This window comes from Chrysochloris asiatica, unplaced genomic scaffold (genome assembly GCF_000296735.1).
Source record: "Chrysochloris asiatica unplaced genomic scaffold, ChrAsi1.0 scaffold00206, whole genome shotgun sequence".
Lineage (NCBI taxonomy): Eukaryota > Metazoa > Chordata > Mammalia > Afrosoricida > Chrysochloridae > Chrysochloris > Chrysochloris asiatica.
Genome location: NW_006408724.1, coordinates 2,317,796 through 2,345,103, shown reverse-complemented (window position 1 = coordinate 2,345,103; position 27,308 = coordinate 2,317,796). Strand labels below are relative to the sequence as shown.

The 27,308-nt window shown below is 40.3% G+C and overlaps 1 protein-coding gene across 1 annotated transcript in view; it reads left to right on the top strand.

The window, feature by feature from the left end:
• FAM171A1 (family with sequence similarity 171, member A1) overlaps positions 1 to 27,308 on the top strand; it is a 219,730-nt gene that overhangs the window by 157,895 nt on the left and 34,527 nt on the right. The window contains exons 4-5 of the mRNA XM_006872604.1: positions 10,988 to 11,146; positions 16,036 to 16,212. Coding sequence (XP_006872666.1) covers positions 10,988 to 11,146; positions 16,036 to 16,212 — 336 coding nt within the window. The remainder of the gene's footprint in view (positions 1 to 10,987; positions 11,147 to 16,035; positions 16,213 to 27,308) is intronic.

Here is a 27,308-nt window from a genome sequence, read left to right as displayed (position 1 = left end):
TCTCTTTCCTCCTTTGTCTGGTCTCTTTCTCTGCCTGTCTCTTGTTCATTGCCTCTCAGTCTTCCTCATGGAAGACTATCCTTATTTCAAAACTGTCCTCCAGTTCTAGTCACCTCTTCTCTTGTTATCTTCAGTGCCCATCCATTGCCATCGAGTCAGTTCTGACTCATAGCAGCGCTATATACAGTTTCTAAGACTAAATCTTTCACAGGAGCTGACAGCCTCATGTTTCTCCCATGGAGCAGCTGGTGGGTTTGAATCACTGACCTTGTGGTTAGCAGTGCCACCAGTGCAATTATCTTAATTTGGAACTTTATCATTTCTCATGTGAACTGTTTGATAATAGCCTCCTGGCTGATCACTCTGCTACTGAATTTTCTCCATTTGTAAAAACGTGATCACTTCTCTCCCATAACTCCCATTGGCTCTCAATTGCATGCCAACTCAAGTCTAGGTGTACCATGGCATTCACAAGCCTCATCTTCTGCCACACAATCCTATACTTAACTCACATGGACTTGCTCAACCTTCCCCACACATGCTTCACCTTATTTTATTTCTTTGCTTTCATATATGCTCCCTTCTCATCTCCCTCTATACAACCTTAAAAGCAAGGTGCTCAAATGCTACCTATGGAACTTCTTTTCTCCTGAGCAGTTGGTCCTCCTTCCTCTTGATGTTTCTCCGATACTTTTAAAAATCTTACATCTCTTATTATAGTACTTAAAACACCATTATAATTAAGCTGTTTCCATGACTACCTTCTTTGTTCTGAGTTCCTAGAGGGCACAGGCTTTTGGTTTGGTCCTTTATTGTCTTTTCATGTCGTATGCCCATTTCACAGAAGACCCTCTAGGTATGTTGTTTGGATTACTGTGAGGATGCTCAAAATATCTAGTGCAGCGATTCTCATTGGGAACATTTTGTGTTTTATTCCCCATTTGACACCTGTAGGCATTTTTTATCATCATAACATCCAGGGGCTACTCTTAGCATTTAGTAGTTAGCGGCCATGGATGCTACTAAACATGCTACAATGCACAGAACAGTCTCCTACAGCAAAAAGTTTCCTGACCCAAAATGTTAATAGAGCCAAGATTTAGAAATTCTGACCTAATTGGAATTGTTGTTCAGTACTGTTGATTTGGTTCTGACTTATAGTGACCCGGTATAGCGTTTCTGAGGAGCAGCTGGTGAGGTTGAACCACTGACCTTGCAGTTCAAGAACGCAGTGAGATGCAGAGAATAACTTACCTTTAACATTCAATTCAGTAAGTATTATTGTTTAGCATCAGCTATATACAGACATGGTGCTATGTGGTTGGCCAAATATCTGCTTTTAAGATGCTTTAGTCTTAACACTTACCCTGCACTGGTTAGCAGGAGGCATTGTTAGGTACAGGACATGTGTCTTCTTATGTAAATCACAAGAGCCATTTTCTGAGACTATCATGATTCCATCTTAAAGAACCTGAAGAATCATTCAACTAAAAGATAGGAAACAGTTAGAAAAACCTTCTGCTGTCCACACCCTTTTCTTTTGGTGCCTCTAATTAGGGAGATCAAGGCACATTAACATTAGTGCTATAAGAGATCCAGATTAAAGTGTAGAGCTTGTGGTAAGACCCAGCAAGGTTACCTAAAAAAGTGACATTTGAGATTCATTTGAATAACGTGTCATATATACAAGTAAAGGTGAGGGAAAGCCATTTCAGACGTGGAAAGATGGTGTGAGCACATACAGTTGACCTTAAACAACGTGGTTTTGAAGTGCACAAGTTCACTTACATGGGAATTTGTTTTCCAGTGCTATGTGACATTGATCATCTCTGTGTGAGCCATTCACCTCTTCAGTAAATTGTGTATTGTAGTAAAAAATGATACCTCGTGGTTATGTATTTTTGCATAGTGTTTATTGCAATGTAATAAACCTTTAATAACATTGTGGGACCTATAGTCCACTAGTGCCGCTAGTCATGCTGGAAGTGCTCCTAAGAAGCAAAGAAAATTCACATTATAAGAAAACGTTGAATTGCTTGGTATGTACCATTGATTGAGGTCTGTAGCTGTAGTTGTTCGCTGTTTCAAGATAAATGAGTCCAGCATAAGGACCATTGTGAAATAAGGAAAGGAAATTCACTGAACTGTCACTGTAGCTATACCAGCAGGTGGAAAACCTTGCACTTTTTAATGAAACATCTTTTTATCTTGTATTGAAAATGCAGCGGTCATGTGGGTGCAGTTATATACTATCTATATGTGTTGAAGTGCTATTGAGTCGGTTGCAACCCTGTATAGGGTTTCTGAGGAGCATTTGGTGGGTTTGACCTGCCGACCTGTGGCTTACAGTCTGATCCTACAGAATCACATATCTAGCATATAATATATGTATTAATCAACCGTTTAGGTTGTTGGTAAATCTTCTGGCCAACAGTAGGCTATTGATAGTCAAGTTTCAGAAGAGTTATATGTGATTTTTCAAATGTATAGGGCATCATTGCCCTTAACCCTCGTCTTATTCCAGGGTCAAATATATGTAGAAACAGAGAGCCATACAGTCCTGAAGGATGAGGGCTATTGACAATAAGTAGTGCATCTATTTTGAGGCAGACATAGCATAATAGAAAGGAATACATAGGTTAGAATGAAAATAATTCATTTCGACTTCTTCCAAGCAGAGTGACTTCGGTGGGCCTCCATTTCCTCATTTACAAGAGGGGAGAGAGTCGTTTCCTCACAAAGTTGCTGTAGATATCAAGTGAAATAATAGGTACATAAAATAATCACTTTGTAAATTCTAAAGCACTGGTTTTTGCTTCACATTTAGAGAAGTGTATTTGTTAAGTGCCATTGAGTCGGTTCCGACTCATAACAACCCTGTATAGGGTTTCTGAGAGCGACTGGTGAGTTTGAATTGCAGACCTTGCAGCTAGCAAGGTTAGTAGTACAGTGCTTACCCTACAGTATCACACCAGGGCTCATTTTGATAGTTGCTGACTTTTGTTGTTGTTGTTGGCATCATCAATGTTAATCTGGTTAAATATTTGTCTTAGATGGCCATAACAAAATATTTCAAAGTGGGCATCTTTAAGGAACAGAAATGTATTTCTTCACAGTTCTGGAGACTAGGAGACTGAATTCAGGGTGGCAGGGCTATGTTCACTGTTTGCTCCTATGGAAGATATCCTTTTTTGTCTTCTTCCATTTCTGTAGTGCCAGACATTTCTTGGTGTTCTGTGGCTTGTGGACTGTATGTGACTCTCCTTTTATAAAAGTGTACTCAGAAAGAATTAGGATTAGGACCTACCCTACTGGAATATTGCTTCATTTAATTCAACTGATAACATTTGCTAGGAAAAGCTCTATTTCCCCAAGCCGGGTAATGCTCACCAGTGCAGGAGTTAGGATTTCAGTATCTTTTGGGAGGAGACAATTCAGTCATAACAGGGGTGATGATTCATTGAAGGCTTCCATGGCTAGGAAAGGACATGATTAAAGTGGAGTCCTGGAACATTCACTCTGGTTTTGGTGTGGTAGATGACATGGAAAGGGATAAGGCTGAAGTGGAGGAACCAGTTAGGAGGTTTTAGAATAGTTCACGTAAGGAATAATGTAGATCCTGACTAGGGTAAACACAGAAAAGGAGGGAAAGATGATGCTAGAAATGTTGATGTTGTTGTTAAGTGCTGTCAAATAGATTCCAACTCATAACGACCCTGTATAGGGTTTCCGAGGAGCAACTCGTGGGTTTGAACCACCGACTTTGCAGCCTGAACTGATCTTTAGTCTAGCGCACTGTTGTGCAGGCCACATTGGTCAATCTCAACACTTGAGTGTTGTGCAAGATAATAGAAAGGAAGACTCTAAAGATGACCTGGAGTCAAACCTGGGTGTTGGGGAGAACAGGACACCATCTACAGGAATCCTGTGATATTGCTAAGTAGGATCATGCTTTTGGAGTGCTAAATGAGCATTCAGGTAGGGGTGTGTAAAAGGCAGAGGGAAATGCAGACATGGAGCTTGGAAGAATATACAGGTCTGAAGAGGAAGGTAACAGCTGAGTTTGTGGCATTCATGGGAGTGTCAAAGAGAATAAAGATACAGCAGAGGCAACTGATGGCAGTCCTTTAGGAACTGTTTCATTTGGAGGTACAAAAAAGGAAATAAACACCTGCAAAGAAAAAGAAATAAGTCATACAGTCTCCGGGAAGAATCACAGTGCAGGACCATGAATACCAAGAAGGAAGTAGTTCATGAGCAGGGTGGTGAACAGTGTTGACCATTGTGGAGAAGTCAATAAGGATAAAGGCTGAGAAGTGGTCATGGGACAGATTATACAGTCGTTAGTTAACATTTCAAAGGGCAGTGTATGTTGTGGGTAGATGCCAGATCACAAGGGGCTCTGTAAAAGAAGAAAAGGCATTCACTTGTGGGGATCACAGAATTAAAGTAATGTTTCAGAATTATTTTTCTAGCTTTAGAAGAAATGACTATAAGAGTACATCAGGAAGTATTTGCTACTAGGAGTCTTGTTCATATATTTACAAACTGATTTCAAACAAAGCATGTTTCAGTATGTCTCTACAATTGCTGGATGTTTACAGACAAGTTTTCTCAATAATACACCTGTCTTAGTCTAGTTAGGGTACCTTCAAAAAAAAAAAGTTCCAATCAAAACAGTGGGAAGATTTTAGTTTTGTTATTAAGTGCCATCAAGTCAGTTCCAACTCATAGCCACACTGTATAAGGTTTCCGAGAAGCTTCTGGTGAGCTTGAACCGCTGACCTTGTGGTTCAAGCCAATCTTGCAGTCCAGTGCCTTAAACTGCAGTGCCATTACTCCTCTGAGGAGGTACGCTGGGCTAAATTCAAGTTAAATTCAAGGCAGAGAGACCTGCTCAGAAGGTTATGGCAAATGTTTTGGGGGATTTCTAAGAGATAATCATGATAGATTTTCTCAGACACAGGATGATCACAGGGCTTATCGGAGGAAATTTCAGGAAAATTGAAAACTGCATTGGTGAGAGGAAGGTCAAGAAAGTTGCTCTAAGGAATTTTTTCTATCATAACAATGCACCTGCTCAATCTTCAAGGGCAGTTGTATGAAAATTTCATTGGGAAACCTTACCCCTTCCACCCTACAACTCTGATCTTGCCCCATCAGACTGCTTTTTGTTCCTAAAACTCAAAACCCATTTCAGAGAAACACAATTGTGGGTCCTTTGAGGATGCCGAACAGCTATTTTGACATGATGTACATTGAAAAGCACAGAATTCTTTGGGGAAAGGTTGTGGTAATTGTTGTTAAGTTCTGTCGGTTCACTTCTGACTCACAGCAACTCTGTCTAGGGTTTCCAAGGAACTAGTGATGGGTTTGAACCTCCGACCTTGTGGTTAAAAGTTCAGTGCTTATCCTACAACACCACATCAGGACTCCTGGGAGATAGGGTTGTTGTTGTTAACTGCCATTGAGTCAGTTCCTACACACAGCGACCCTCAATAGAGTTTCTGAGGAGCAGCTGGTGGATTTGAGCTGCCAACTTTGTGGTTCACATTTCAGTGTTGATCCTTCAGTGCCACACCAAAGTCCAGGGGAAGGATTAGAGATACAAAAATACCACCTTAGAAGTGTATAAACTTAGATGGAGGATATGTCAAGAAGCAGTGTTTTTCACATTTTTATATTTTTGTTTAGTAAAGATTTCTGTGGCACAGTGAGTTAAATGGTGAGCTGCTAGAACAGAAGTTTGAATTAGCTGCTGTGGGAAATGTGAGAGGGAGGGAGGCCTCAGAGAACCTGAGCTAACAGATACGCTTGCCCACTCTTGGTCCTTCCGTCCCCACCCATTCAAATTCCCTTCTGAAATGTGTGAAATTTAATAGTCTCAATACATGAAGATAGACTTAGGAACATAGCCACTCCTTCCTCTGCCCTATGCATAGATTTTTTTTTTTTTTTTCTTAACACTGTGGCTTAGAATACTTTATACCCTTATATTCTTCAGTTGTTTCTTAGGGGGAAAAATTAAAAGGTAAAAATATATAGGTAACAACATATACATACGTTTGTTACCTCAACAATTTTCACATACACAATTTAATCACCACTTTTTTTCAAATTAATCTACCACTATTCCTGGTATGGAGCCCTAGTGAGGCACTGTAGATCAATGCACTGGACAGCAAAGTTGGTTTGAACCACGAGGTCGGGGGTTCAAGCTCACCAACCACTCCTTGGAAACCCTATAGAGGGTTACTATGGGTCGAAACCTCTATTCAGTGGCACTAAACAACAACAAATTCCTGGTGTGGTGCTGTGGGATAATGAACTAGACCACAAGGTCAGTTTGAGCCGCAAATTCGGTATTTCAAACTCGGAAGCCCTATACAGGGTCACTATGCGTCAGAACCAACTCGACAGCGCTTAACAGCAACAATTAACAGAAACTCAGTGCTCCCTAATCAGTAACTCTCCTTATCCTCCTCTTTCCCACCCCAGTAACCACCAGTAAGCTTGGTCTCTATATATTCACCTATTTCATACTTCAGATGTGTCTGTGGTCATTTCACTAAGCTTTGGTTTTGCCTGTCCTCCATGATGGGAAATGTGTGTGCTTGGTCAGCAAACAAGCGTCAGCCACAGAATGTATTAAATCAGCTATATACCAACCACATCCCTTTCCAGTAAACGTGTCCCAGCCATGGCCCCCTGCATACCTGATCTTCTAACCCTCTCAGGTAGACCTTCAGAGATCTGACCAGGGTTCAGATTATGATACATGGAAGAGAGAAGGGAGACAGCAGCATGGTGAGGGGGTGGAGCAGGGGAGATAAGCATCTCCTGTCAAATGTATGCTATTCTAGGGAATGAGAGAGGGCACCACAGGGGAGCGACAACTCAGTGGTCACTAAGAGATCTGAGGAGCAGCCTTAGTTCAGGGATCTCTGGGTCCTGGGCCAGTCCCTGGGAGCCTCGCTGAGCTGATCAGTTAGGCCTCCAGGGCTGGCCCAGGACCCAGAGATCCCCATCATTTTTCAGCAACCATCTTTTTCCTTGCTCTAACTTGAATAGGTTGTTGTTCCTTTCCCCAAGTGGAACCTTTCCCAAAGGAACATTAACAAAGATAACAGCCTTCCCATCACACTTTTAAGGGTTTAATTGTACCAGCCTGGATTCTCCTTTCTGCTTTGACCCTTATGAGGTCAAGGCATAAAGGAGAATCTTGGGCCTGTCACATTTTCAACACACCAATTTCTTCTTCCTATGCAGAGTTCTTGGTAACTGCTGTTATCTACTGTGTGAAGCACAGGCCCTGCCCAGGAGAATATGAACTGACTAATACCAGGAGCTTTGTTTAGATGGAGGAACAGTATAGAACACAATGACCTTTGTTATATGAGGGGCCTTCAAACTGTTCATGGAAAGATAGACTAGAAAGATAACGAGCCCCTTCTAAGACTGAAACTCAAAGGGAACATATGAGCAGGCATGTGAGCTTGCTGGCAACCACATTGGTCTACTGGTGAGTGGAAGAGAGGAAAAGGCAGCAAGGAAGAAATGGGCTGAGTTCAGCCATGTTCCATAGACTCCCGTTGACTTGGAGATGAGAGAGGAAAGAGGAAGGGCTTGTTGGTCCAAAGTGTGGTGAGACCTGGGGATCCCTGAACCCATGGACAGGGACATAGCCCCGGAGGACTGGAGCTGAGAGTGAAACATCCAGCTGATATGAAGTTAAGGGAGATGCACAGGAGCACCCAAACTTGCAGATAGTACCCATTTGACCTAGCCCTGATGGCTTGATAATCAGAACTCGACTAGAGGAAGATTTTAAAAAAAAGAACAAAACAACTTTTGATAAAGGAAACGAGGGTAAATTGCTACAATTTTGTGAACTTGACCTATACACATAGAGGTAGTAACACGAAATATCAACAGAGAGGGAAGGAGTCTTCATATCAAGTATCAATGCTATCCCCTCTGTACACAGGGTAGATAGGGATGGGCCACTTAGATACTGACTACCTAAAATGAGGGGCGATAAAGGCACAAAGTGACTGGCTTACAAGGTTTCAAGGGGGAGTTTCGTTTAAGAGTGTGTGGGTGAAGAAAGAGTCCCCACTGAATAGTTTGCATCTTGTCTAGATAGTTACAAGAGATGGGGATAAGATTTTTAGGATTCAATAGTGAGTAATTGTTATCATGACTAATTGCGACTGTCACAATTGTAAAGGTAAAAGTTTTATAACAAAAACAGGGGAGTAGTTAATCTTACAGTCCAGAAACAGAGGACCCTAGAACCATCAAGGGAGAACAACACAAGTGGACTGTGGGACCTTATCCAGAGAAGCAGCAACACAGAGATGGAGGCAGAGATGGGGACATGGAGAGAAGGAGCAGCTGAGGACTCTTAGATTCATGTAAAGAGAGGGACTAAGAGCTGGCAGCCAGGAGGCAGGCTTGCAGAATGTGCCCTTTGGTGGTATAAATTATTATATATGCCTGAGTGTTTGTTTGTTTTTAAAAAGTGCTAAAGTGACTAGAGAGATACTGTTAACTGATGGTAAATGTAAGGGATTATAATAATTGTAATGAAACAAGGTGTATGATTTGTTGAATGTAAAACTGTTAATCTGCCTGGTAAATTTTCACTCAATCCATAATAAAATCTTTAAAAAAAGAAAGGTAATAAGGTTTTTCCAAAAACTCTCTGAAGCCCTCCCTCCAATCGTTGAAGGTAAGGAGCTAGAAAAAACAGGGTAGACTTTGACTTTTAATTTCAGAGCAGCAGTATGGAAAAAGGGAACCAAGTCTTTGAGCTACATGCGGGATCAAGTAAAGACTTGAAGTAGAGGAGCAAACTGCTCATAGCAGGGTATGAGCCATAGTGATGAGTCTGTGGAGTTTGAACTCTTATCTTTATAGACTGGAGATAGGAAAGAAATAAGAAATCAGCAATGCTATAAAATCAAAGGAAAGGAAGAGCAGATGAACAGGCCAGCTAAGAGAAAGTTAAAAGATGCAGGTAAATGAAAGCTAGTATATAGAGATGCAATATATTTTAGAGATAAAGAATAGGACACTGGTGGTCTAGACTAGGACTAACGTGTGTATCCAGTTCGTCTCAGTGAAGGTGACTGGAATGAGACTGGACAGTCATGACTGTGGACACCTGGTCCCTAAGGCTCCACATCTAGGTCTGTGTTTCATGAACAGGTCATTGGAGATGTCTAATCTGTGCCTCTGAGGAGAATGGGAAACTCCATGACTCTCCCACTTAAGTAGTAGTTATCTGTAGGAAGAGAGAATTGGACTGTGTGGTGCTCCAACTTCCTTTCAGTCCTGTTGTTGATGTTGTTGTTGTTAAGTGCCATCCAGTTGGTTCTAACCCATAGTAACCCAGTTCACAGTTTCTAAGGAGTGACTGGTGAGTTTGAACCTCCAACCTTGTGGTTTAAACTGACTTTGCAGTCCTGCGCTAATCCTCCAGTGCCACACCAGGCCTCTCACGTATTCTAGAACAACTCTAGGCAGGCTTATCAGTTGCAGTCAGTTCTGACTCCTTGTAACCCCCAATGTACAGAGTAGAGTTTCACTCCAGGGGTTTTCAAGTTTGTGGTCTTTCAGAAACAGATCCCCAGACCTTTCTTCAGAAGTGCTTCTAGGTGAGTTCATACTGACAGCCTTTCAGTTAGTAGTCTAGTGTTTAACCACTTGCATCATAAAGAGAGTTCACTAGATAGGCTTAACCATGAGACCCACTGGCGTCAAGTCAATTCCAAGCCATAGTGACTAGGACTGCCTCATAGGGTTTCCTGGTCCTAGGCTGTCATCTTTATAGAGTCAGACTGCCATATCATTCGCCTATAGAGCAGCTGGTGGGTTTGAACCACTCACCTTTCATTAGCAGCCAAGTGCTTAACCCCTGCACCACCAGGCCCCTCTTAAAAGTTCCTAATCCAGAGTTAGGAGCACCCTGGAAACGTATAAAGACCAATGCCTGCGCAGGATTGTGTTAAGACAGCTGTGGCTTGGAGAGAAGGAGCCACGCCAGGCAGAGGGGAAGGAGGCTCCATCACAAGCCAGGATGCACAATGGCCAGAACGCCAGGTAGTGTCGTTGCTTTTTAGGAGTCTCCATACTTTAACCTGGAGAGATCATCTATAAGTATTCATTTCTATTGATTTTTGACTGAATGGTGCTTTACTGGGTTTGTGCACAATTACATAGCACCTTTACAGTCTTGTGACTGTCACCAGGACATCAGGTAAAAGCAGGTTCGGGTTTTATACTCAAAACAACATCTGCAACAAAGTTAAACTGTAAATGGTGTAACAAGGTAATGGTCTGGGGCTTGTTGACTGAACCTACCCTTCTACACAAGGGAATTTAGTTCCTAATCTGTCCACCCCCCTTGAGAAAAGATTGGAAGCCTCACTGCAGCTTCCACAGAAAGAATGCAGTTAATTACTGTTGAGTCTTGTTTTGCAAATCATTTCAAGGCTGAGCATCTAATTTCCTTATTCTATTTCAATTTGGTCTGTGGAGCTAAACCAGATTTTACCAAGGGAGATTAAGATGTGTTTGTAGCAGTATCAAAGGGTGTCTCTAGCAGTATTTATTTGTGTAAAGAAATTAATTGTCATCTACCTGTTTCCTTTACTTGGATTTTCTTCTCGAAAATGCTGCCCTCTCTGTAGGCAAATATTGTGCAGTGAAAAGACTGCTCACAAATAGAACTCGGAAAGCTTTTTGTTAAAAATCCAAACAACATCCTGTGTCAAAACAAATGTGACAATGGACTATTATCTCGAGCCACATAATAGCATGTTGTCACATCTTTGTGTCAGGGCATGAATGGGGGGTGGGGAGGAGATGTAGGAAGGGGGGGGGGCATGCGTGGAGCTCTTCCAGAGGCATTTCCTGGTTTCCATTTTCTAAAAACAGTAACTGCTCCGTCAGGAGGTAACACAGAGGTTAATTTCTGCAGGTGCCCGGCCACAGCCTCGCGTTCATTTCCAGAGAAGAGCCCTGAGGTTGCCGGAGAACACCAGCTACAGTGATCTGACAGCCTTTCTCACTGCTGCCAGTGCCCCATCAGAAGTGGACAGTTTTCCTTATTTGCGAGGACTAGATGGAAATGGAACAGGTAATGTGTGACTCTTCTTTTGAACTGGGGCTTCTGTGTTTTACTCTTTCTATGGGGCTTTATATGTGGCTGAAGTTCTAGTACTAAATGGGAGAATTGGACAGAAGTTACAGAAGGGGAAGTCTTTCTGTAAGTTCAAGTTCATGGAAACTGTGCTCCCTCCCACTAAAGCACCTACGGAATTCCACGGGGCAGCACTACAGTAGCTGAACGTCTCTGAATTTGTCTCCTTGAGCCTCTCTGCTGTTACCGATTGCTTTGGAAGAGGTTTATGTGTGATTTTAAAGAAGTTCCACTCTGGCCTTTCGTTGGTTGGACTAAATAAATTCAATTCTTATTGCTGAAATTGTACATTTTTTAAAATTTTGGAAGTGTATTTTTTAAAATAGTGCAGAATCAGAGTTACAGATTTCCTGTCCTTCTGTCCTCTGCCTTGCCCCACTTTTCCCTGCATTGTGTGGTCTGAATGTAGAGCTGCCAGGCCCACCCACCCAAGTCACAGCTGGGAAATGTCCATTCAGAGCAGTGAGCTTGATCTGACCCCTCTATGCCTGCCACTCTTCCCTCACCTCTCTGTTCTCCCTGCTTGCTTTCTTTGTACACTGGAAAGGCTGCTCGCATGTAGTGGTCAGACTTTGTGGGTAGATTTAGAATCCCCTTCTGACACATCTCTAAGTGAGCTCAGTCATATCACATATGACATGCATAGATTAAAGATCAGAAGTAAGCTGAAACCATCAATCAGCCAAAAGACCTGCAATAATGCCTATCAGAACAAGACTAGGAATCTCCATTCACATCTAACAGTGTACTTCAGCGGGGCACTGAAACTTAAGCCAGTTGCCATCAAGTTGATTCCCACCTCAAAGCTACCCTTAGAAGATGGGAAGGACTGCCCCATAGGGCTTCCAAGGCTGTTGTCTTTAAGGAAGCAGACTGCAACATCTTTTTCCCTTGGAGTGACCAGAGAGTTCAGACCACCAGTGTTTTGATTAGCAGCTGAATGCTTAACTACTGCGCCACCAGGGCTCCTTCTCGGAAGGTAAATGGTCCGCAGTCCTCTTGGTAATTGGGGATGGTCCGGATTCTGGAATCCTGAGACATTTTCCTGTCTCTACAGTTCTTTTTCTCATGCTTTATTTTTCCCATACTTTAGACTGGTGGTGGTGGTAGGGTGCTCTTAAATCAGTTCCGACTCCTAGTGACCTTGTATAAGGTTTCTGAGGCAGAAAATCTTAACAGGAGCAGAAAGTCTCATCTTTCTCCTGAGGAGTGCCTTGTAGACTCGAACTGCTGACCTTTTGGTTAGCAGCCCAACATGTAACCCATTACGCTATCAGGGTTCCTAGTACTTCAGACTAATCATGACATGGAGTCCTGGTGTGGTGCTGTGGGTTAATATGTTGGATGGACTGCAAAGTTGGTTTGAACTACGAGACCAGCAGTTCAATCTCACCAGCTGTTCTTTGGAAACCTAATACAGGTCACTGTGGGTTAGGATCGACTCAACAGCACTTAACAACAACATGACATAAAATTAAAAACTGGGAGGCATTCTGAGTTAAATCCCACTAGGTGGATAAGTTATTGCATTTCCCAACTATACTTTTATTTAATTTCACTTTATTTTCCAAAGCTATTTTCCTGATGGCACAGTGGCTTAAGTGCTGGGCCACTAACCACAAGGTCAGTGATTCAAACCCACTAGCCACTCTCCAGGAGAAAGATTAGTGACATCTGTAAAGATTTACAGTTTCAGAAACCCCAAGGAAGAGGTCTACTCTGTCCTATGGGGTTGTTATGAGTTGGGGCCAAGTTGACAGCAGTGGGTTTGGGTTACATTTGGTTACTTAAGCTGATTATTCTGAAAAAGTTTCCTATCCAATAACATCTGATCCACTTTGTAGAATGTTAGTATATTTTTGGTTATGGATAAGGACGACCTGTTGATGTGTTTATTTTTCTTCCCTTTGTGGTACTTGTTTTTAGAAATGTTCCTTCCTTCCTTTAATTTCTGTATACTGGGAGGCAATATGTAAGTAATTTGCCACCATCTAGTTACGTTGTAGTCATCTTAAGTAAGCATTATTGAAAAGAATGTGGAATTTTACTTTGAAAATGCAGGCCTAGGGGTGGAAATCATTATTTCTGGGAGCATGATGTACAGCTCAAGGCCATCATAAAACCTCCTTCTAGTCTTCCCAGCAAGATTGTGCTCAGTCATAAAGCCCTGGACTCACAGAGGCTACCTCATTCCTAGAGCTCATTAATTTTTCTATGTCCTGCTTCCAATAGCTGTTGAATAAATTATGAAATTGGAGAGGACTGAGGGAAGAAGAACACAAAAAGGTAGAACTATTGATTTTAGGAGTTCCTCATATTTTCAAATCACTCTTGGTATTTCAGAGGGAAGAGAAAAGTTTTTTTTGAAGTTACAGTAAACTTCTCCTCTGAAATAACTGATAAGTTGGCCTAGAAACCATCAGCCCATCTTTGAGACCTCCAAGAAAGACATGGTCTCAGATACACCTTTATGGCTTACTCTCACACAAACACACACAGATTTGAATTAATATGCTCCAAACATACTGACACTCGTATCTAATCAGCTACGCTGTAGTCTCCAGTTTCACTTTGTTTACAGCTTCACTTTTATACAGTTATAAAAGGCATCAAAGAGATAACAGCTTAGAGGCAGAGCCTGGAAAAAGCATGTCTTTGCAAGATAATTGGTTATACCTGGAGTGTAACAAAAGTGAACAAAGACAACCAAGGTCCTTGGAAAGTTCTCCAAAGGGTGGTTTTCTTGGCGTGTCACAAGAGGAGTTGTGTCTGGTGTAGAGGGTTGGTTCCAGAGCTGTAAGTTGAGACACGTATACAAGTGGAGATTTCAGCCGCTATCCTGCTTGCTTTTCCCAGTGTTCCTGCTGTCATATCAGGTATCCCATCACAAACAGACCAAAGACTCTACTTGCTTCATAACCTCTTACTCTACATTCCGGTTGCTAAAAAAGGACATAACTGTTCTGTGATGTTCTCAGGAGTTTTAAATAAATTGCTTTACTTAGTAACTCCAGGAAAATGGAGAGGAGTCAGTCAAATAACAAATGTGTGAAATTTTCCTGAAATACAGAACTCTTGGTAATAGAATACAAAGCTAAACAACTTTCTGGTATGGGTTCTCGGTACTCTTAAGTGAAATCTTTAGATTTCTAAACTTGAATCTTATTCCAACTAGAACCTTTTGATTAAATCTCCATTTCCCTGCTTTTTATTCATTGAAAAATAGAGATGAGTATAAACATATAAGGCAGTGAGTGCTGTTGTTGTTGTTGTTAAGTACCTTCAGCTCAGTTCCAACTCATAACAACCCTGTATAGGGTGCCCGAGAATGTACATTCTTTGCAGGAAGAGAAACAGTCTTTTCTCCTGCAGAGAGACTTGTGGGCTCAAACCACTGACCTTGTAGTTTGCAGTTTAGTGTTTATTGTACAGAGCCATCACACTCCCCCAGTACTGTCATTGTTGTTAAGGGCTGTCAAGTCGGTTCTGACTCATAGTAACCCTGTATAGAGTTTCCACGGAATAGCTGGTGGATTTGAACCATCAACTTTGTTGTCGACAGTCCAGTGCTTATCCTACAGCTTTACACCAGTGCTGTTTTTGTTGTTGTTGTTGTTGTTAAGTGCCATTGAGTAGATTCTGCCTCCTAAGGACCCCGGATAGGGTTTCCAAGGAATGACTGACTGATGAGTTTGAACCACTGACCTTGCGGTCCAGTGCTTAACCTGTAGTGCCACACATCATTAGCTATATGAGAATTACTCTTTAAATGATTCTAAAGCTTACTAGATTTGCTTTAAATGTTTAAGATCAGCCTTAATTGGACATTTGCATTAGCCCAAGTAGGTAGATAATCAGCTGCATACAAAATCCTATAGATTATGTTCTGATGTAACCTTAAAACTTTTTATCAATGTTTTCTTCATTGTGTTTAAAGAAAGATGTAAAATTATGACAGATAACATTTGTATGGCTGTATATTTCTCTGGAGAATGAAATCTAAAATGGATTGCCTAAATATAAACCACTCTCATAAGCATTCCCTAATTCATCTGTGAAATAGTCACTAAAGCATTAGCTTGGATAAAAGGCGTCTAATCTAGAATAATTGGCATATTAAATTCCTTTTTAAAACAGATCAAAATAATAGTGGCAACTAAAATAACTCATAAATATTTGAAATCCAAGTTATCAGTAGCTTTTTTTTTTGTCCCCAAAAGTGAGTTGGTATTTTGAAGCAATCTTTGAAGAAATTTTCTAGTTTAAAAAAAGGAAGAAAGAAAAAAGCAGTATAGAATTTCAGATATTTGTTCTCATTATGGTGACCTGCCTAGTAGTTAACATGTGCATTGGCTCACTTTATGTAGAAATTATTTTCAGGGATTTCCACATACACCTTAGTCTCATGGTATAGACAAGTCTTTGTCTTTGGAGGCCCATTCTGAAAGCAGAGCATAATAAATAGAATCAGCAAATGTGACCTAGAATCCCAGTGTTACCACCAGCCGCTCCTTGGAAACCGATACAGGGTCACTGAGTCGGAACCAACTTCATGGCACTTAACAGTAGCAACAACCACTGCTAAGTAGTGAGTATCCTTAGTCCAGCTCCCTTACTTCCCTTCTCTGGGCCTCACTTTCTTTATATGTGAAACAGGGACTTCACCTTCCTACTCAGGTTATAGTGAGTATTGTACATGCAAAGTGTTTACCATAGTATCTGTGTTCATAGGTACTTTGTCAGTGGTAGCTAGTGTGTTTTGCAACGGTTCCGCAGCCCCGTAGGTTCTTTGTATGCATATGATAGAGGATGCCTCTTACTTCCAGGAAACAGCACGAGGTATGACCTGACCCCGGTCACAGCCGTCAGTGTCCACTTGCTCAGCAGTGATGGGACGCCAGTGCTGGTGGATGGGCCTATCTATGTCACCGTGCCACTGTCCACACAGAGCAGTCTGAGGCACAATGCCTACATCGCAGCGTGGCGATTTGACCAGAAACTGGGTAAGCTAGAGTTCTGTGCAGACCTGCTAGCAGATGACTTCATTACTGATTGATTTTCCTTTAAGAAGCCTGTGGAAGTCTCCTTTTTGAAGTTACTAAATGCTGCTGCTCATAGTGCGTTGAATGGTTTCTGGTGGGTGCTGTTTTACTCCACTGTGCCATTCAGGCACTCGGACTCTCTCTTTAGAGTTTGTTATTTTGCACAGTTAACACTAATTTACTTGAAAAGAATGTTTCAAAGCTGTTAAGGACTAAAATTGGCTCTTGTAATCTTCATCTTTTTATTCTTTAGAAGGTGACCCCTACTGGCCATGTAGTTTTCCTTTTCTGTTTTCTGAAAAAGGAAAAAGTTTTGTCAATATTCTACCCCAAAAATAAGAAGAACCCACCATGTAGAGGTAGCCACTGACTGATAGTATTTGAAATGGTCTCCTCTCAGTAATTTCCCTGTGCACAGATGCATCCATTGCCTATTGCTACAAAACAAATTACTCTAAAACTTCACAAATTAGACCAATAACCATTTACCACCTCACAATTTCAGAGGGTCAGAAAGCCAGACATAGCATAGTGGATGGTTCTGGCTCAGGTCTGTTGACTACACTTCCACACTGGCTGGTCAGGTCTCCGTTTCTCGCTGGCTGCAGGCCAGACACGCCTGCTCCTTAGCACATCAGTTACTCTGTAAACTGTTTGCAAGATGGCAGCTTGCATCCCCAGAGCGAGTGATCTTAGAGAAAGAAAGCCCAAGTGCCAGAAAGGGAAGCCACAGTTTTTTATAACCGTGTCGGAAGTGGCCACACAGAACAATCCTGGTACAGTGAGAGTGGACTGTATAGAGTATGAATAGCAGGGAGGTGGGGATCATCAGGGGGCATCTTAGAGGCTGCCTCAACAACATATACATTTGACTGAAATAGGTAATTTGCTATGTTCTGTTCTACCACCTACTTTTGAAAAAGCTACTCGATATTGCATAATAGTCAATTATATTACTATAATCATGTAGTATAATGTCCATTCGGGCACCATCCAACTTGATAAACATTCTGTGGTCCCATGAGATTATAATTAAGTTTAGAAATACCCATCAGAGAATGTTAACAAGACAGAGTAAACACAGCAGCCTCCTGAACACAACACATATATTTCATGTCTCTGGTCTACAAAGTGATTGTACTGCCAGGCATGTAATGGTACAGTATATATGAAAACTATAATGCATATATCTTGATAGTCATAATAAATGCCTCATGTATATAAAGTATATATATATATCTACTGTACTTCCCATTGTTATTTTAATATGAACTTTCCCATGTAATAGTGTACACTTACTCATCAGCCGGACCATCCAGTCTTATATATCATCTGTCTGTTGAGTGTTGTATTAGTCTCCGCTTAATTTTCTTTAAAAAATATTACTATGTAGTGCATCATGGCCCCCAAACACAGCAAAGCCGGTACCAGTGACAGCAGCAGCAAGAGAACTATTGATGTGGAAATGAAACAAAAGGTTATTAAACAACACAAAGGTGAAAAATCAGTGAATGCTAAGGCTTGCAGTTTAAGGCATCTAGGTTTGCTAAGTATATAATACGGTGTTCGCACAACATCTAAATCACATAACATCTCATTTCACAAAACAGTTAAGTGCTGCATACCTATGTATCATGATTTAGAGGATCAATCCTTTATAATTAGAAAAAAAAAAAGTATTGTTCTAACCATTGCTATGGTAAATACTTTGTAACTAAATCTTTATACAAATCTGTGATTCTTTTCTGAGATGGAATTTTGGAAGTGGAGTTACTGGATCAAAAATTATTGTTGTTGTTAGGTGCCATCAAATTGGTACCGACCCATAGCGACCTTATGCACAGCAGAACGAAACACTGCCCGATCTTGAGCCAGCCTCACTACTGTTGCCATGCTTGAGTCCATCAATGCTGCCACTTGGCCAATCCATCTCGTTGGGGGTCTTCCTCTTGTTCTCTGACCCTCCACCTTGCCAAACATGATATCCTTCTCCAGCAACTGGTCCCTCCTGACAATATGTCCCAAGTATGAGAGAAGTTTGGCCATCTTGGCCTCCAAGGAGCACTTTGGCTGCACTTCTTCAAACTCTGATCTGTTGGTTTTTCAATATTCACCTCCAGTACCATAACTCAAAAGCATCAATTCTCCTGTGGTCTTCCTTATTCACTGTCCAGCTTTCACATGCGTATGAGGTTATTGAAAATACCATGGCTTGGGTCAGGCATACCTTACTCCTCAAGCTGACATCTTTGCTCTTCAACACTTTAAAAAGGCCTTGTGCAGCAGATTTGCCTAATGCAATATGTCATTTGATTTCTTGACTGCTGCTTCCGTGAGTGTTGATAGTTGTGATAGTTGATGCAGGAAGAATGAAGTCCTTGACAACTTCAGTCTTTTCTCCATTGATAAGAATGTTGTTTATTGGTTCAGTGGTGAGGATTTTTGTTTCCTTTACATTGAGATGTAATCCATACTGAAGGCTGCATTCTTTGATCTTCATCAGTAAATATTTTAAGTCCTCTTCACTTTCAGCAACACAAAATAATTAGAGCTTTCAAAGCATAATTCCAAATATCCTCCATAAAGTTTTACTTTTAGTTTACACTAGCCACAAAATAGAGGTCTGTGGCTGTACTTGGGACTTTAGTATACATTGTTTTTGAAACACCTTTGATTTCCAGTCCCATTAAAGTAAAACTTGAAAATACCAGTCTTCAAATTGCCCAATCAGCATGTAAAACTATTAGGTTTATGTAAAGATGATCTGATTTTCTATTCTTTCAAGAAATACCATTTTTTATACAAATTAGTGCACCTTCCTAAAGACAAAAGTTTGTTAGCTATCCAAGCAGTAACATTGTTAGAAAAAATCAAATAAAAATGGCATTCCACACTTATGAAAATAGACCTATAAGTCCCTATTCTTGGGAAACAAATGTAGAATGTGCATTATTTATACATCATGGCCATCCCACTGAGCCTCTTAATTATGTGTTGACTGATTTCCAGATTTCCATTAGTTAGCAATTACTATGTAAAGTTCAGCCACTGAATTCCTGGTTGTTATAGATAGCATGTATACAGATAAAAGCCAACTTTTGGATTGTCATTCAAAACTAAGCAAAGCAATTAAAATAATGCTTCCTGAAACTTTAACTTAGTAAACTCAATAGAAGCCTTGCATATTTCATAAGTTGTCATTTTTCACTATTCTTATATTTAATCAATAATATTATTGATTACAAATTAAAATTAAAAGTTCCAAAAGTTATGTTAATTAAACTTCCAAAGATAGTATCATACATAAGCTGTTGTTGTTGTTAAGTGCCATCGAGTCGGCTCCAACCCATAGCGACCCTGTGTAAGGTTTCCAAGGAGCAGCTGGTGAGCTTGAACTACCGTAAGATAGGGGGAAGAAATAGCAAGGCATCTTAAGCATATAACATAATTTACTAACTAGCTGCTATTTATGATTGGTTCAGCTATGATCATTTAACTCTTCAAGTTATCCACTTTGGGGACAGATAAATTTCCTATTCCAGATCGTTTAATAGCCAGTTGTAGCAATTTATGAATCCATTTAAAAATTTTTCATATAAATTAGAGTTGGCAAACTATGACCAGTGAGCTATGAATAGTTTTTGCATTTTAAAATTATTGAAGAAAGAAATCAAAGAGGAGTGATATTTCATGACATGAAAATTACATGGAATTCCAATTTCAGTGTCCCTTAATAAAGTTTTATCAGAACAGAACCACACCCATTTGTTTCTGTATTGTTTATGGCTGTTTTGGCATCATAATAGTAAAGAGAACTTGTGACCCAGAGTGTATGTCCCTACAAAGTGAAAATATTTGCCATCAGTTTTACATGTTACCAACAAAATTTGTAGTCTGTGATCTAAATGTTTCCAAAGCAAAAGCTCAAGGAACAACTATTTGAAATGACCACATAGAATTACTGAGATTAGGCTTGGTTGTGTTTAATGCTTTTTTCAGCTTTGATCAGTGTGAAAGGTATACCAGAACCATGAGACTGGCTAACTGGCTCTGCAGTTCCTGTGTAAACTTAGACTTATCACTTGATTTCCCTGAGCCCCACCTTCCTCTTCTATAACATGGGACCAATACCAATTCCAACTGTGCTAACCTCTCAGAGTTATTATAAGAATCAAAATAAGTTAATGCTTGTAATAGTTGTTATGAAAACTGACCATTTGCCACTGAATTGCTTCTGATTCATGGTTGACCCTGTGTGTGTTAGTGTAGAACTGTGTTCCATAGGGTTTTCAATGGCTAAGTTTTCAGTAATAGATCATCAGATCTTTCTTTCAACATACCCTTCCCTAACATTTCCAACTAGACTCAATAGTATCAGAAGTCTTCAGTAAACTCTGCGTTGATTGACAGTACTACATCTCCTAAGTAGGAGCTCTGGTTTATCAGGAATTCATATTTAGCATTAGTCAAAATCGGAGGGAGCAGTTTGAAGGTCACATTTGTATTTTATGTAAAACTTCAGTTCAAGTTATTTTTCATTATTGAGTTTTGTGCTCTCTGTATAAAGATCCATGTGTTCTCTTTTTAGAAGAATATTGTTTTTCCTCTTAGGTACTGTCAAGTGAGTTCCAACTCACAGCAACCCTAGGTACAACATAACAAAACACTGTGTGGTCTTAATACCCTCCTCACAAACCACTGTGTTATTCCACCTCCTTGAGGGCCTCCCTCCTTTTCACTGAGTTTACCATGAATGAGGTCCTTGAGGAACTGATCCCTCCTGATAATTGTCTAAATTATGAGATATAGAGTCTCAACGGCCTCACTTCAAAGGAGCATCGTAGTTGTACTTCCAAGACAGATTTGTTGGTTCTTCTGGCAGCCCATGAACGGTATATTCAATATTCTTTGCCAACACCATAATTCAAATGCATCAATTATTTTCTGGTCTTCCGTATTGATGGTCCAGCTTTCACATTCATATGAGGTGACTGAAATACCATGGCTTAGTATCATGGTCCTCAAAGTGACATTTTTGCTTGCTAACATTTTAAAAAAAGATCTTTGGCAATAGATTCGCCCAATGCCAATTTATTTGATTTCTTGACTGCTGCTTCCATGATCGTTGGTTGTGGAGTCAAATAAGATGAAATCCTTAGACTATGTTGTTGTGTTTTTAAGTCCTGTGAAGTCGGTTCCAACTCATAGCCACCCTGTATAGGGTTTCTTAGGAGCAGCTGGTGAGCTTGAACCACCGATCATGAAGTTCAGACCAACCTTGTAGTCTGGCACATTAACCCACAGTGTCACACCAGGACTCCTCTTCGAATATAAGACTCAGGAAAATGTTGTCTTTTGAAGAACTTAGATGTTTCCTTATATAAGAAATGAACCCTTATATAATCCATTTTGCTTTACAACAGTTGATTCTAGGAAACTGAGAAGAGTTACATAAAATATTAAGTCACGAATTACTAGTTTCATCTAGAGATGTTCTGCTGAATACAGCAGCCACTAGCCATATTGGCTAGTGATTCAACACTTGAAATATGGCCAGTACAAATTGTAATGTGCAGTTTAGTATAATTTCACTCTAGAGTTCAAAGACTTAGTATGAAAAAATGTTAAATGTAAAATAGATATCTCATTAATATTTTTATTAATTTTGGTATTACATGTTGGGATAATAATCCTTTAGATATTAGAGTAAATACAATATTTGGATGTTAGATTAAATTAAAAATTTCATCTGGTCTTTTAATGTCCTTACTAGAAAGTATAAAATTATATCAGTGACTCACATTATATTTCTATTGAACATCTCCATAGTGCCAACTTTTATGTTCATTGGAGGGTAACTTAACATAGTAACATTATCTTAGAGAATGAAATTGGATGATTATTTAGTATGTTACAACAGTATGATTTGGCTAATTTACTATATGTTGTTGTTAGGTACTGTCAAATCAATTCTGACTCATAGTGATCCCCATACAGATGGGGTTTGCAAGGAGCAGCTGATGGGTGTGAACTGCCTACCTTGTGATTAGCAGTCCAGTGCTTATCCTACAGTGCCACACCAGGACTCCTACTATATGATATGTGCCTTCAATTAAAATGATAGTTTTAAAGAAACATATTTGGTTAAATTGCTTCTATCTTCCTTTATTAAGGTGTTCTGGTAGCATTGTTGTTGTTGTTATGTGCCATCGAGTCGGTTCCAACCCATAGCGACCCTGTATAGGGTTTCCGAGGGTGTAAATCTTTACGGGAGTAGAAAGCCTCATCTTTCTCCCACGGTGCAGCAGGTAGTTTCGAACCGCTGACCTTAAGGTTCGCAGCCCGATTCGTAACCACTACAAATTTGGCTGCTAATCTCACGGTCAGCAGTTTGAAACTACCAGCTGTTCCACAGGAGAAAGATGAGGCTATCTGCTCCTATAAAGATTTACAGCGTCAGAAACCCTGTACAAGCCTCGGAAACCCTGTACCGGGTAGCTGTGAGTCGGAACTGACTCCACGGCATATAACAACAACAACATCCTTTATTAATGATGGTTTTAGTTTCTCTTTTGAGTTAATGTCATCATAATCCTTGTATTTGTTGTTGCACTCCACCTCTCATTCTTTTCTTGTAGACAAATAATAAATATTTATTCTACATAAAATCAAGAATAAACCAAAGCCTGGGGTTGTTGTGGTTACCAGAAAGGAGAATGATAAAGATAAGCAAACTGACAAGCTTCCTGTCAGCCAGGAGGGTGGTCCCCTTATTTCTGAGAATGAAACTCTGGTAAGCAGACATGGGTAACCAGCTCAAACTGATGTAATTGAACGCCACCAGCTGCTCCTCGTAAACCCTATACAGGGTCACTATGAGGTGGAACTGACTCGACAGCACTTAACAACAACAAGGATCTTACTGATATTGGGATCAGAAAGCAAGAGTGCCATATTGTTGTTTGTAAGTGCCATCGAGTTGGCTCTGACTCATAGAGACGTCGATAGGGTTTCAAAGGAGCAACTGGTGGGTTTGAACCACTGACTTTGCATTTAGAAGTCCAGTACTTACCTTACAGCACCACACCAGGACTCCAAGAGTGCCTTCGTCCTGTATTAATGTTTTTATCACTAATATTAGAATGCAGACTCCTGGTGTGATGCTGTAGGAGCAGCACTGGACTGAGAACCACAAGGTGCTCCTGGAAAACCCTATACAGGGGTCACTATGAGTCGGAACCGACTCAAGGGCACTTGACAACAACAACAACAATATCAGAATACAAGTTACATTCTGTACTCTGCAGGGCCAAACCAGAGTACCTGATCAGACTTATTTTAAGAACATAGCTTATATGAGTATAGGTACTGGTGGTGGAGGTGGTAACGACTGGCAAGTCTGAAATCTGAAGAGCAGGCTTACAAGCTGGGAACTCAGGCAGGTGACTATGTTGCCATCTTAAGTCAGAAATCTGTAGGACAGCCGGCAGGCTGAAAGTTGGCCGGGGTTGGCATTGCAGTCTTAGGTCTGCAATCTGCAGGGCAGGCTGGGAACTCACTCAGCAAGAGTTGGCACGGCAGTCTTGAAGTAGAATCTCTTCTCCAGGAAACTTCAGTTTTTGTCCTTAAGACCTTCCAAATGACTGGATGAGACCTACCCACATCATAACAGATAATAAAAACCTCACAGAAAGTAAATGTTTGAAACTGTAAAACACAACTGCAAGAGATGCAAAGGGACCTTCATGAATAGAATTATTCCATGTTCATAGTTTGAAAGACTTACCACCATGAAAATGTCAATACTACCAATCTATAGATACAAAGCAATCCTAATCCACATCCTAACAACACTCTCAAGGAAAAAGGTATCACCAACTTTATGTGGAAAAGAAAGAGGCCTCAAATAACCAAAGCAATATTGAAGGAAAACAACCTCAAAACTTCTATGTTGTTGTTGTTAAGCGCCATTGAGTCAGTTTCAACTCTTGTCAGGTTTCTGTATAGGGTTTTTGAGACGTGACTGATGGGTTTAAACCACTGGTCTTGTGGTTGTCAGTTCTGTGCTTACTGTCCAGTACCACATAAGGACTCCATCACATACTATATGGGTATACTGATCAAAACAGCCTGATACCAGTTCAGTGACAAACATATAGTGCAGTGAAATAGAATTGTGAGTCCAGAAGTAAATCCACCCATCTATGGATAGATACTTTTTGACAAGGGGTGATAATTCATGCAGTTGGGAAGAAGCAGTCTCTTCTGCAAATGGCAATGGAACATCATTTACAAAAGAAAAGAAAAGGAACAAGAGCCATATCTAACATCATGTACAAGAATAATTCAAAATGGATCAGAGACCTAAATGTTAACAATAAATTATGAAGTTCTTGGAAGGTAATACAGGGACAAAACTTTGGGACCTAATTATTTCAGTAATAGATTACCAAACACAACTATAAATGCACAAGCAACAGAAGACAAACTAGATAACTGGGGCCTACTAAAAATTAAATACATATACTCATGAAAAATTATCAAAAGAGTAAAGAGAACATATAAAGAGTGGGGGAAAATCTTTAGAAATGGGATGGATTAGACAGATGCACTACACCGACTTTTTACAACAGTACGAGAGACCAAATGAAACCAACCGTTGTTGTTAAGTGCCATTGATTCACTTCTGATTCATAGCCACCCTGTATAGGGTTTCTGAGGAACAGCTGGTGAACTTGAACCTCTGACCTTGAGGTTCAAACTTACCTTTTAGTCCAGTGCATTAACCGGAAGCACCATACCAGGACTCCAAATGAAACAGACACAGATGAAAATCCTGAGGACCATGAACTTCAGAGGAAAAGTTAAAGAAGTGGATTGAGTGTTTGCTGGAAGGAGAAGCTGAGCAGGGATGGTGAGAGAGGGATACTGACTGGTGAATGGCCAGCCAAATGCGGGGCAACCATTTTGAACTTTTGTAGACAGCTTTGGCAACAGAGGGTGGCCTGGCAGAGCAGATTCACACAGGTGACAGGAAAGATGCAGTTCCTTCTTTTACTCGCATTGCTTGGTGACCAGAGGTGTGGCCAGCTCACACCCTCATCCATCCCCAGCACAACCCCTGCTCTCTAGGATTTCAGAGCCACGCCAGTGTGAAGTGGGACCAGGAGCACAGCTTTGGTGTCTGGATTCAGACAGGCTCAGCTACACAATCCTCAGAGCCACCACACCAGCATTAGTCTAGTACCTCATAACCAGCCAACCTGCCCTCAGCTGCCCTGTGGTCCTAACAGACATTGAACCAGTTCCATCAAGACATTTCCAGATAAACAGAAACTAATGGAATTTGTAATAACTGGACCAACCTTACAAAAAATACTAAAGGGTGTTCTTTGGACTAAGAACCAAAAACAGCACACAACAACCCAAGATTATTATACATGACAACCTCACCCAAACTCAATCCAGATATGTTATGCTGTTAAGTGACTTCGAGTTGGTTCTGACTCATAGCAACCCTGTATAGGGTTTCCGAGGAGCGGCTGGTGAGCCTGAACCACGAGCCTTGCAGTTCAAACAGTCGAGTGCTTTATCCCACAGCACCACACCAAGACTCCAGATACAGAAGTATTTAAAGTGAAGCAAATCTTGTTGTTGTTATTGTTGTTAAATGACTTCTAGTCATTTCCGACTCATAGTGGCCCTATGTAGGGTCTCCAAGGAGAGACTGGTGAGTTTGAACCACCAACCTTTTGGTTCACACTGACCTTTCAGTTCAATGCTTACAGTGTCATACGAGGACTCAACCCTACAAGACTGAAAATAGGAAACCAGAGATACCAATTTATAATGAATTCAACTACAAAATCAAAAGAGGTAATAGTGTAAACACAGAACTTCCAAGTGGTGAAGAAGTCAAGTAGATTTCAAGAAACAACAGACAGTTTTAAATGATAAAAAATTTAATAAATTATAGGGAAACCTCAAGGAAAATTAATGTACCTGCACATCAAAATTTTAAAAAGAAAATCGGAAAGATTTAGGAAACATCAACATAAGAAATGAAAATGAGAAGAAAACCCACAAATCAAATTAACTTGGCACAGAGCTTATGTGTAACAAAGAAACCAAAAAACAACACCAACAACAAAAATACATAGCAAATGATAGCAATCAATTCAATATTTTGCCCAAAGAATCCTTCAGTATTGTCAAGTTAAGGCTTGAGTTTTTTTCCTCAGTTCTTTCAGCTTGAGAAATGCTGAGTGTGTTCTTCCCTTTCGGCTTTGTAATGCCAGATCTTTGCATCTTTCATTTTAATATACGAGTTGCATTTGAAATTTTCTATTCAGCTCTTAAATCCCCTCATTTCTTCCATTTGCTTTAGTATCTCTACACTGGAGAGCAAGTTTCAGAGTCACTTCTGACATACATTTTGGTCTTTTCCTTCTTTCTTGTCTTCTTAATGATCCTTTGCTTTCTTCCTGTATGATGTTGTTGATGTCATCCCACAGCTCTTCTGGTTTTCAGTCTTTAATGTCTAATGTATCAAATCTGTTCTTGAGGTTATCTGTAAGTTCAGGTGGGATATGTTCAAGGTCATATTTTGGCTCTCGTGGACTTGTTTAAATTTTTTTCAGCGTCAGCTTGAACTTGCATGTGAGCAATTGATAGTTTGTTCCACAGTCTGTCCCTGGCTTAGTTTTGGTTGATGATATGGAGCTTTTCCACAGTCTCTTTCCACAGATATAGTCAGTTTGATTTCTATATATCCCATTTTGTGAAGTCCTTGTATATAATAGTCTTTTATGTTGTTTTCAAAAGGCATTTGCAATGAAGTCATTGGTCTTGCAAAATTCTCTCATATGAAATCTAGCATCATTTCTAGCATCAAGGCCATATTTTCCAACTACTGAGCCTTCCTCTTTGCTTACATTCCAATCACCAGAAATTATCAATACATCTTGATTGCATGTTTGATCAATTTTAGACTGAAGGAGTTGGTGGAAATATTCAATTTCATCATCACTGACTTTAGTGGTTGATGTGTAAATTTG